Raw genomic sequence first — 12,587 nt, 5'->3', positions numbered from 1 at the left:
TTTTAAAGTCCTTGTCTGATTTTTCCCGTATCTAAATCTTCCATAGAACTGATTGCATTGTCTATTCTTTCTCCTTCTCTGTGTCTCCTTTTCAGCATGACTCATTATTTTTTTCCCCAACATTGTTGAAGAAGAAATGTTGAGACTCTGGTTGATGTATCTTTCTTCAAAAAGGATTGAGTCTCCTTATGGCAACTTGTAGAGATTACCTTGAAACTGTCAAAGAGTAGTTTTAAGCTAGTTAATTTTTCTCTTACCAATAGGGTGTAAAACTTGCTTCTAGGGCATGTCCTTCTGGTATCTCAATCAAAAGTCCCTTGTAATGACTAAACTCCCCCATCTTGTCTGGAGCTTGAACTCCAACCTCTGTTGTAGGATAGATAGGTACCTTTTTGCCTGCCCTGGCTCCTACAAGCTGTGTGCAAGCTGCTCCAATAACATGTGTACTGCCATGTAGCTAGGGGTGGAGGATGGGTAGCTGTTACTGTGCAAAGAGCTGAAATTGACCAAAATTAACAGCAATTTACTGTCCAAGTCTCCCTCTAGAAGTTACCAGCCCTCAACAGATTCCAGAATTCCAAAATAGTTATATCAGATTCTGCTAGTGCAATTGTCTATGTGGGGAGACAGATTCCTGGGGCATCTTACTCTGCCAGCTTCCCAGAATCCTCTACCTCACTTATTTTTATAGTTATTCAGTCAAATAAAGAAGCGGTTTTGGCTATGTTTTAGCCTTGAGCTCAGCTTTGACTGCATTCTACAGGTTTTGATAATGCAGTGTCTTCTATTTTTTTGCTATTCAATTATGACTTTATTATCCTGTACCAGATAATGTGGTATGTACTATTTGTACTATTTTCGCTTTGGTACATTTGAGGGGTCTTTTTAGATTTAAAATATGGTCAACTTTTGGTAATAGGTCAAAACACATTAAAAAAACCAATCCATGAGTACATTCTGATACCAAAAACGGAGATAGAAGAGGAAGGAGGAAAAGGAAAAGCCCTTCTTTACAGAACACTGGCTGTTAGACATAGAGGGGTTCCCAGCTCTGCTCCCGGGATTACCCCTGGTGGGGGGGGGGGGGGGGCGGGGGAGGAGGGCCATCTGGAGCGGTGACTTGGACATTAGTTGGGGACAGGGGTATGTGGAATCACGTCGTCTCCTCCCACAGGGTTCCTTGATCATGCCCTCCGGCCCCCTCCACTTCCAGGCGTGAAACTCCTTGAAGGAGAGCCTGGGTACCTGCCCTACATACACATGGGGTCTGAGGGAAGGAAAAGCAGGAGCTTCAAGTGCCCGCAGTTCTGCGGAGGAGCCGGCGGCCTGGGCCGGGCCCCAGCCAGCCCGCAAAAGCCCCACTTCCGGGAGCTGGGGGCTCACATGCGCTCAGTGCGCCCAGGGTTGCCCGGACCCCACCGAGCACTGTCCCCTCTGAGCGCACAGTCCCCTCCAGGTCCAGCGCCGGCGCCCGCGCGCGCCTCCGCCTCCCGGCCGTCCGGGGACGCGCGCCAGGCAGCTCCGGGCGGGGCCGGCGGAGGCGCGCGGCCTCCGGAAGCGCCTTTCCCGGAAGGTAGGGAGGCCTCGGGGGGCGGCCTCGGCGATGGCGGCTGGGCGGCCGGAGCCCTCTCCCTAGCCTGCGGAGCCGCGCCGCTACACGATGGCCTCGCTCGGGCCAGCCGCTACGGGCGAGCAGGTCCCCGGTTCTGAGGCGGAGCCGGGCGCCACGGGACCGCCGCCGCCGCCGCCGCCGCCGCCGCCGCCGCCCTCCTCCCTGGGGCCTCTGCTCCCCCTGCAGCGCGAGCCGCTGTACAACTGGCAGGCGACCAAGGCGTCGCTGAAGGAGCGCTTCGCCTTCCTCTTCAACTCGGAGCTGCTGAGCGATGTGCGCTTCGTGCTGGGCAAGGGCCGCGGCGCCGGCGCCGCCGCCGCCGCCGGGGGTCCGCAGCGCATCCCGGCCCACCGCTTCGTGCTGGCGGCCGGCAGCGCCGTCTTCGACGCCATGTTCAACGGCGGTATGGCCACCACGTCGGCCGAGATCGAGCTGCCCGACGTGGAGCCCGCCGCCTTCCTGGCGCTACTGAGGTGAGCGGCGGGCTTCCGAGCCCGGCCTGCCCCGACTCCCCGCTGACCTTGGGCGAGGCTCTCCGTACCCTCCCTGGGCCTCAGTTTCCTCCCGAGCCAGTGATGCTCGCGAAGGTCGAAAGGTCGAAATCGGAATCTGTCAGCCGGGACGGCTGTCCGCCGGTGGTTCGCGTAAATGTTAGTGTCCACGTCCTCTTAGCGTGCGTTTTGCGGTTGAGAGGCACTTTCACGTTCCAGGAGCGGCTTGCCGCCCAGGCTTGGGAATTAGAGAAGTGGTGAGGAAAGAGTACGGGTCAGGTTGTCCCAGTTGCCTATTTGCAACGTTTTATGTCTTTGTTGGCGGAGAGGGATAGTTGGAAAGTATTGTAGGACCGATGACACCCCTCTCTCTCTTTTTTTCTTTTAAATTCTGACGCCTTCTTCTTTAGTGTTAGTTGTCAAAATCCAACAAGTAAGCTTGGCTTTCCCTACCTTGCGTTTCTGAAGACAAGGTCGCACAATTGCTTAAAAACGAATCTCCCCATCGGTATTAGAGTTTGCTTTTTGATTATCGGGGGATAGAAGATTGACTTCTGATTAATTTTGTTTAACGGAAGGGAGCTAATAGTTTGGCATTACTAGCTTTTATTCGCAGAAGTCCATTTAGGAAGGAATCGTTTTCTACAATTTTACAAATTGGACTGAGGCCCAAAGAAGTCAAGTTAACTTGACGAGGTAACAGTGCCAACTCATACCAGAGATAATGTGTGTTTCATTATATCAAGATAGTTTTAGCTGCCTGAGTAGAATGTGTCATTAAAATAGCAGTCTTGGGTGGTACTGGGACAAAAACAGGTCAGTGGAACCGATAAATACTCCACAAAGGCTCACAGCTCAAACAGGAAGATCAATAGGAATACAAAGTTAGCACAAGTATAAAAGAAATACTAAGATCCATTTAATAAATAGATTGAAGAACAGAATAGATAATTTAGGGAAATAAAAAAAACTAATTAAGATAATTAAGAATGACTGTTTAACCTCATTAGTAATTAAAGAAGTGCAAGTTAAAAATGAAGTACTTTTCCTCTTCTATCAAACCCTCCAATTTCTTTTTTTAGCTAACATCTGAGGAGCCCTCTCTGACAGAGGTGGTGGTAGAACAGTTTGGCACTGTAGACGGTTTTCCCCATGGGTAGGGAGTATTCAAGCACTGAAACAATGTTCCACACAAAAATATTTAAGGCAGGATTATTTATAATAGTGAGAAAGTAGTCAAGCAGAGAGAATGGTTAGATAAACAATGACAGGCCCATTTGATGGAATGAAGTGCAGCTACTAAGTATATTTATGAAGGCTGAGTAATAACATTCATGTGGAAAATATGTTTAATAAGTAGCAATTGAAACTGTGCTAGGATTAAAAACTGGGAAAAGAAACAGCAAAAATACCTAGAGGTAAGGATAGAAGGAAACATACAAAAATGCTAACCAGATGTTGGAATGGTAATATGATGTTGACTTATTTATTTTCTCTTTGTTTCTCTTATTTTTTGTAATTTAGTACAAGGGGAAAAAGCAGCTCAAAAGTTAGGCTCTAGATCATTTTGGTTTTGTTTTGAAGTTGACCAGGAGGATCATTTATAGCTCATTTACATTTTCTAAACTGGAAGAACTTTAAAATGACCTGTTGGTCCACCTGCATGGCAATCACTTGGAGTACTGTTAAATTCATAGATCTCTTCCTCCCTCCTTAAAATATTGTAATGTTTCGAGGTGAGACCTTGGGAGTGTATTTACTCTCCCTAAATACTGATACTAGCTAAGTTTGAGAGCCACTGACCTAAAACTATTGTTGGGTAGCTTTTTCCTTTAAAAAATACTGAGAATGTAGAGGGAAAACGCTGACTTCATATTTTCCCTGAAGCTGTTAATCAGTCAAACCTTTCCCATCAATAGAAAATAAGTGAATTATTTTTGAGTCCTTTAAAGTTTTGCATTTTTCAGTGTAGTCATGGCATTTATCCTTCTTCAGTTTCTAGTCATTGTTCTATTTTGAAAGTGGTATCTGTACCAATTTTTTACACTTAGGTTATTGGCCGCTGTGAAACATAGATGCTGTGCTTAATATAGCAACACAGATGCTGTGCCTGTTATTGTGTGACAAAAAGGTGTCTCATAGCACTTGCTGAGGTGGAAAAGCAGGTTAGCTTGTACATATTTTTATTATCTTTTCAACTTGAACTGGTTAACATTATTTAAAGGCTTTTGATTTAATCTGCCAGAGCTTTAAGTAATGTCCTTCAGTTGTTCATTTGAGAAATACTGCCTCCCTTGTACCAGTCACTGTTTTAGATGTTGGATACACCAGGAACAAGAGAAGGTCCCTGCCCTCATAGAGCTTACAATCAAGTAAGGAGAAACAAAGATATAACATCAGGTACTGATAAATGTTTTAAGGAATAGATCAAGCCATGAGGGAAGGAAAAATATGTTTAAGGCCCTAAATTTCTCCTGTGGGAGGAACTGCAAGAGTAAACCAGTGTGATTTGAGCAGATAGAATAAGGGGGAAAGTGATGGAAGATGAGCTCACAAAGATAGGCTGGACTGGATCATGCAGGGCCGCAGAGCCTGTGGAAGGACGTGGATTTTCTCTGATGTGTGGCGGGAGGCCTTTGGAGGGTTCTGAACAGGGGCGTGATATGACCTGATATACATTTAAAAAACTCATTCTGGCAGTTGTTTGGAGGTTTGACTGTAGAAGGAGTAACATGGGCAGCAGGGCTTTTGCAGTCGTCCAGGCAAGAGCTGATGGTGGTTTATACCGGGGTGATAGTGATGGATGTGATGAGAAGTGGTCAAATTCTGGGTGTATTTTGAAGGTGGAACTAAGATTTCCAAGACACCCAAGAAGGAGTATGAGTATACAGTTAGAAATTTGAAACTGGAGTTTAGGGAAGAACTTCCTGTGAATGTAAATTTGCAAGTTAGGAGTAAATGGTATTTAAACCATGAGATTACCTAGGGAGGGAATGTAGATTGTGAAAAGAAAGAGGTACAGTGGTGAACTCTGGGATCCTCCAACATGTAGAGATGTAGCAGAGGAGGAGGAACATAAAATGAGACTGAGACAGCTGTCAGTGGAATTAGAAGGGACAGCAAGGAGCATGTTGTCCTGAAAGTTAAGTTAAGGAAAGTGTTCAGATAAAGAGAGAGTTGTTGACTCTGTTAAATGCAGCTGAGAGTTGAATAAAATGAGGCCACCGAATGGATTATTGGTTTTAACAAAATGGAGGCTGTTGATAACCGTCGCAACAGTGATTTCAACAAAAGGATTTGAGTAGATTGGGAAGAAAATACGAGGTGAGGAGTTGGAGACAGCTGGCATAAATGATCCCCTGAAGGAGTTGTGTTGCAAAGAGGAACAGAGAAATGGAGTGGTGGCCGGAAGGAGACACGGGGTAACTGTTCCTCAAGGGTTTATTTTCAGTTGCCTTCCTTTCTCCCATTAACCCATGGCACTGCATGCTCCCACAGCCATATTGCCAAACTTCTACTAGCCTGAACCCAGTTTCCAGCTGGACATTCACAAATGAATGTCTAGTACCCATGCAGATGGACATGTCAACAATAAAAATATCTGACACTTAATGAGTGCTTGACATATGCCACCTACCATTCCTAAGCACCTTGTGTGAAGTCACTCAATGTTTCAGAAGTCTTTGAGGCAGGCACACTTATTATACCCTGTATCAGTCAGTTTTTGCCACAGTAATGCTATAAAGCACCTCAAAACTCAGGGGTTTAAAAAATAATCATTTATTCTTCCTTTGAATATTGTTGTTCTGTGGGTCTGTTGGGGATTGACCCACCTGTAGTTTGGTTCCGGTCTGCTACACCTGTTTCTCATCCTGTTTGGACCAATCTTGAAGGTGGTTCTCCTCTTAATTTTTTTTTTTTTTTTTTTGGCATTGCTTTGAACAGACCATTGCCTTTAGACTTAAGCTCTCTCCATTATTCACACTGTTAACAAAGTTATCTCTCTAATATCCAGATATTATCACAATTCCTCTGAATCTTTTAATGACTTCTTTTTGTCTGTAGGATGCAGTTTGAACATTTTAGCAGGTGTACACAAGACCTTTATAATTTGATGTCTATTCCCCTTCCTCTCCATTTACTCAATGCCCCATTTCTAACAATGGCCTTTTTCTTATTTTAATGGCTGCCTTCTAAAGCCTCTTTGCCTTTGTGCTTAGTCTTTCCGCCTGGATTTCCACACTTATTTACTACCCTTCAGATATACTTCAGGCCTTATCTCGTCTATAAAACACCACTAATTCCACCCCCAGCAGATTTACAATCTGCCTGTAAATCTGTCTAATCTCTTATAGGAAGTTTCGTATCTATTACAGTAGAACACACCATGCCCAACGCTTAGCGGCTTAAGCATGGTTTTATTGTCTTTCACAGTTGTGTGGGAGGTTCTTGTAGCATAGTCTTCAGGTCTCTCATGTAGTCTTAGACTGATAGCAGTTGTGGCTGGAGTCACGGTGGGGATTTGATTCGGATTCTAGGATGGCTGAGCCCGTTTCTCTGTAGGGCTTCTGCCGCTGTTCAGCAAGGTAGCTTGACTTTTTATAGCAGCAGCTTAGGGCTCCTGAAAGCACAAAAGCAGGAGCTTCCAGCCATCCTCAAATTTAAGGCCCCAGACTGACTAGTGCCACTTCTGCCACATTCTGTTGGTTAAAGGGAGTTAAATAGGACCAGCCTAAATTCATTATGGGACAAATCTGTATAAGGGCACGGATAATAGAAGGCTTGACTTGTTGGGGCTATCTTTAGAGATTAGTTATCAGGCTGTGCCTAATGTATAGATCTGTTATAATTATGATATTACTTGTTAATTATTACCAAACTATAAGCTTTTTATGGGCAGAGCTACCTTACCCATATTTATATTTCAAGGACCTATCTCAGTGTCTATTATTATGTAGTCCCTCAATAAATGTTTTTCAGTAAAATAAGTGAATCAGTCAAGTACTGATCAATTCCTTGTATATGACCTTGTGGTTTTCTAATTTAAAATGACATTTTCACCTTAGTCTTTTAATTTTTTAAATTAAATTAAATGTAACCTAAGTTTTATCTTTTGGAAAGCCACTAATCTTTGGGGATAAAATAAATAGTTTGATGACCTGTAATTATTTCTGTCTGCTCTTATCCTTAGAGGTAGTGCATCAGAGCTGAATGTTCACTTTAAAATACAAAGTATTGTGGTAATGTTATGTTTAATTTTTAATTGTGTTTTGTAAACATTGGCTTATACAGTTTTTTTATTATAGCAATTTTAGTAATTAAATATAACGTAGAGAAAGCATGCAAATAATATATGAACCAAGATGATTTTTGGATTTTTAAGTAGCCTTTTTCTTAATAGAAATGAAAACAGTTTCCCTATCAGTGTTAGATGGCAACCTGTGCTGAATTGTCTAGTCAGCTAACACCTATTCAGTAAGCTTAGCCAGGTGCCCATACTGTGCCTAGCGCTGCAGGAAGGATGTAGGAAAAAATACAAGAAACACAGAGTTCCCTTTCTTATTGTTTATAGTCTAGTATTTATTTATAACTTGCATTGGTCCAGAAAGAATCTTACAAGAAACACAAGGGTAAGAAATAAAACAGAGCTAAGATGAGGCTAATACAAAAATGCATGCTGTAGGTACTCTGCAAAGTTAATTTTGATCATTTTTGCCACTAATGCCTGGCTACTCAGTATAAAAATTTACAGTGTTTGTTAGATTAAAAACAAACCAACCTCTTAGAAGATACACAACTGTATCTGATAAGATCAATTTTAAAAAATTCCTGATGTAGTCCCCTCATAACGAAGGCATTACTAGATGAATGGTATCCTCAGTCTACAACTTTAGATACAAATATGGATGTTTCTGAAAAATACTCCTTGTTACAAGACAAAGATGAATTACCGAAGTATAATTAAAAAAAAGCAATTTGAATAGGGTTGTGGTCCCAACACAATTATTTTGTTCATGGAATGTTCTTCCCACCCTCTTTTCATCTTTTAGATCTCAAGTAGAAATTCTTCTAGGAATCTTTTCCAGATTTCCCATATCCCCAAGTTTATACATTCTTACAAAACTATGTACTTCAACTTTGTGGAACTGGTTTCATTAAGTTTGAATCTACTCAAACACAAAGGCAAGTGGTAATACAGGCCCCACATTTCTGCTCTGTATTTTATAACTTAAGTAAATTTTGCCTGAAAAAAAAATTGACAGAGGTAAAGGCTTCTTCCTGTCTTGCCCTTAAAACAAAAACTTCATAGGTTTCTATTTAAGAAGGGAACTGAGTTAGAGTTAGCTTTCTCTCTCTCTCTCTCTCTCTCTCTCTCTCTCTCTCTCTCTCTCTCTCTCTCTCTCTCTCGGTTTAAAGTGACTATAAAGAAATAAAAGAGAATAAGTCCATTAGAGTGAAGAGGGAAAAGGGGAGGGGTTGGAAGCCAATGTAGAAAAGGGACAGAGCAGTTTGGGAGTGTGTTGGTGGAAATGGAGTGGATGAGTCTGGAGCCCAGAATCTGAGCATGAAGAACTACAGTGGAGGCAGGAGCTGTCTTTCCTAGCTGAACCCCAGCACAGTTCTAGGTTGAGAGTTGGCAGAGAGGAGGGTGAAAATGAGAAGTTAGGGCTAAAATATGGGCATTAATTTCAGGCCTGCTTATAGACCATCCCTTCAACCAGCTCTTGTATGCTAAGTCCTGGTGACAACTGGCAGGCTCCTCTTAAAATAAACTGGACCAACCACTTGGGGAGAACTAGGATGCTGGCTTGGCTTAGGGACTCCAGGGTAATGGCATTGGGGGGGGGGGGTCTAGCCTCAGGGCTGCTTTCCTACTCTGATGTAAGGTGCCAGTCAACTTCCCTTCCACATGCACAGATCCCAGCCAATCTTACCATTTTGGAGAAGGTTTTAGCTGGAAAATAGACCTCCTTACACAACAGCAAAGAAAACAGTACCAGCTACCAGAATACTGAACTGGAGATATTCATTAATCTTTTGACATAAAAGGAAAATCAGGATATGAATAACAAAGACCAAGAACAGCTGATCCTCAAGGAACTAGGTAATTCAAGGAACAGGAAGGAACTTTTGAAACTTGGAGACTTGGGAACATTTTTGCATCCACAAAACTGAGACATGATGCTGTGGAAGGAAAAAAAGGAACACTCAAGAAAGAAACAAGAATTCTTAGAAATTTAAACATGTGATTGCTAGGGAGAAAAATAGAAGGGCTAGAAGACAGTGGCAAGGAAATCTGAAATGCAGAGGAAAATAGCAGAGATAAAAAATGAAGCAATGTAAAAATAAATAGCTAACATTTACTGAGGCTAAGTATTTGTCAGGCATTATTTAAAACACTTTATGTAATTTGATTGATATTAATCCTCACCAGAGTGTTATGAAGTAGATACTGTTATTCATATCTCTTTTCAGAGAGGAACACAATGATAATAGCTTGTCTAAAAATCACATAGCTAGCAAGTGATGAAACAGGCTCAGACCCAAGTCATCTCTTCCTGAGTCCATGCAAATTAAAACAGCCGTCACCTGGCTGGCCCCATAGTCTAGCTCTGGAAGCAGTCAGAAGCCCAGAAACGATGTGTTATGGAGCTCATATGTTTCATCAGCCTCTGTTTCCCCATCTTTAAAATGCAGGTAACAGCACCTACCTTCCTTGTGAGAGGATTAAATAAATCGGCGTGTCACATAGTAGACACTCAACAAATGTTAATTTTCTCTCTTTATTCATCCCCCTACCCCTGACTATAAGGGGCTGTGCCTTCAGTGGTATTTTTAATTCTCTGTACTCATCCCCAAGTGGCATATAACATTGAGTATTATGAGGGTGATACAGATGGCTGGCTTGAGGAGGTTTTGAAAAAAATGTTTGAAAACAGTGTAATCTTGAAAATCAGCAACCTTCACTTTTGACCTGAGACAGGGGAGTATGAGAGTGAATAGCCTCTACTGGAGGTAGTTGTAAAGATGGTGATTTATTAGAGGAATGCTAGCATTTGGTTAGGGTGGGAAGTTAGGGGGTGTAACAGGGTAGGGTTTCATCTTGGGTAGTGATTATGGCCACAGGAATAAAAGAAGAAATTGAAAAGTAGAGAGTAGGGACATGAAATAGAATTTACTTTCCGCACTCATTTCACTGTATAGAGTGTTCTGAAAGATATTAAAGGGTTTTCTTAAATGGGTTCTTCTTATTTTATGAGTTGGGTGTTGGGGATATAAGTGTAATAAGTGTTCTAAATCTTTAGTACTGCTGAAATGAAATGCTTGTTCCTAACACCTCATTTCTCCAGCACCTTCAGCTATTCTGAGTATAGCTGAGAACAGGGCAGTAAGCACAAGCGTCTCTGAGGAGCCTCAAAGGGGGCCAAAAGTGGATATGCAGCAGCTTTAGTGTAGTTCGACAGGAACTGCCTGGGCCTTCTCTGAGAATCTTACGCTGTATCTGCACTTCTAGGAAGCTGGTTTATCTGGTGACCTAGCAGTCAGAAGCAGCCAGCTGGAGGGGAGGCAGTATTGGTTTGATAGTATTTTGAGAGAAAATTGGACCTAAATACCCAGAAGCACATAGCAATGTGGCATCATTTAAGATACTATTAAATTGTTTGATTCCTCCAAAGCCCCAGTACTCTAGTCCTTGGTCATGATGCTGATTCTAGGATAATAATGAAAGGTTAAAAGATGCCCAGGAAAAGAAGACACCATTATCAGGAAATAAATGAATGTTTTGACGTTTAGAGATATGAACTTCAGCCATCTGTAGATTTGCTTAAGTGAACATCCTTTGATGAAGGAGAGATCAGTGAACCGCTGTCATCCTAAGCTGCTATGGAGTGCTGAAAGACCTCTAAAAATTTGGCTTAGAGACTTGAAGACCTCATGATCTTCACTTAACTTAAATTTCCTCTATAAACAGAGAGACTTCCTACCTCTCAGGGTTGAGTATGAATAAAATGAGATGATGTAAGTGCAAATGCCCTGTAGTCCTGCAAAGTCTGATACACACTTCAGGTTATTTTTCACTTTGTTCATTATCTTTTAAAATACTCCTCAGGGGTTTAACTCTGATGGATTGCTTATCTAAAACACTACTGACCATCTCTGAAATTTCCAATTGCTTCCCAGATTTCTGTATTCAGATGAAGTTCAAATTGGCCCAGAAACAGTTATGACTACTCTTTACACTGCTAAGAAATATGCAGTCCCAGCCTTGGAAGCACATTGTGTGGAATTTCTCACTAAACATCTCAGGGCGGATAATGCCTTTATGTTACTGACTCAGGTAAGTAAATGTAGCTACGGTATGTATTAATTTAGCTTCAAAAATTGGGTAAAGGTATATGTGAATATTTAATGTTTCCTGGAGAATTAGTCCTGGATCATTATTTTAAAGCATATGAAATCTTATAGTATCATTCAGGGAAATACATCAGATTCATATGATTTTAGAATAGAAAAGCAAATTAGAATTAATATATCGTATAGGTAAAGAAACTGAAGCCTTGTAGAAGTAGAGTGTTATGACTCAAAGTTACGTAGCTATTTACAATTGGGGTTGAGATTAGGATTCCATGTCGTTCCTGCTATGATTGAGAGCATGAAGTTTTTTGAACATTTTTGTTCTCAATTTTTGTTGGATCCAAAATAAAGTTGAGTATTTCAAATCCAGACAAGTTATAAGATTTACTTTTTCTTCTCTCTGTAGGCTTGCTGACCCACTTCTGGAGGAGTTAGAATTTAAGAATATTCTTTCTCTGACACTTAAAAAAGTTTTCACTGAGTATAGTATACATACAGAAAAGTGCACATATCCTAAGTGTACAGTCTGATGAATCTTTACAGACTGAACACATATATGGAACCATTAACCAGTTCTTAACATAAACTATTTAGCATTTGCTAAATGCCTGTAATCTGAGCTTCATACTTAAGATATTAATACATTATTGTTTTTCTTTTTAGACAATGTTGTGATACCCTTTTACAGATTGTTTTAAAAATCCTAAACTAGTCTGTAACCACGTTTTAGGGGTTGAATTGTGTCCCCCAAAATTTATGTGTTGAAATTCTAGTCCCCAGTACCTCAGAATGTGACTTTATTTGGAGATACAGTCTTTATAGTGGCAAGGAAGTTAAAATGAGGGCTAAAAAGTCTAAGCTGATAATGTATAATCACTATTGAGTATTACTAGTGTAAATAATCATGGGTGTCCTTTAGCTTAACCTTCCTTTTCCAAATGAAAGATCTAAAACCTGGGCTGGTTAACTACCTGCCCAAAGTCTCAACAGGCTAAGTGGGGCCGGAGCTCAGAGCTCGTGTTTCCCTGTTCTGCATCCATTCTGTCATACCGAAAATGACTGATGGCACCTTTTTTTTCTTCTAATCTTCGGTCATCAAGTATTTATAGTTCTAGGAGAAAGAACAT

At 41.6% G+C, this 12,587-nt stretch overlaps 1 protein-coding gene across 1 annotated transcript in view; it reads left to right on the top strand.

Annotated features, from left to right (window-relative positions):
• Positions 1-1,558: 1,558 nt before the first annotated feature.
• The window catches only part of BTBD1 (BTB domain containing 1), a 36,905-nt gene continuing 25,876 nt past the window's right edge, over positions 1,559-12,587 (top strand). The window contains exons 1-2 of the mRNA XM_031440651.2: positions 1,559-2,085; positions 11,287-11,443. Of these exons, the coding sequence (XP_031296511.2) occupies positions 1,661-2,085; positions 11,287-11,443 (582 nt within the window). The 5' untranslated portion in view covers positions 1,559-1,660. The remainder of the gene's footprint in view (positions 2,086-11,286; positions 11,444-12,587) is intronic.

Source organism: Camelus dromedarius, chromosome 29 (genome assembly GCF_036321535.1).
Source record: "Camelus dromedarius isolate mCamDro1 chromosome 29, mCamDro1.pat, whole genome shotgun sequence".
Taxonomy (NCBI): Eukaryota; Metazoa; Chordata; class Mammalia; order Artiodactyla; family Camelidae; genus Camelus; species Camelus dromedarius.
This window is presented reverse-complemented; position numbering and strand designations above follow the sequence as displayed.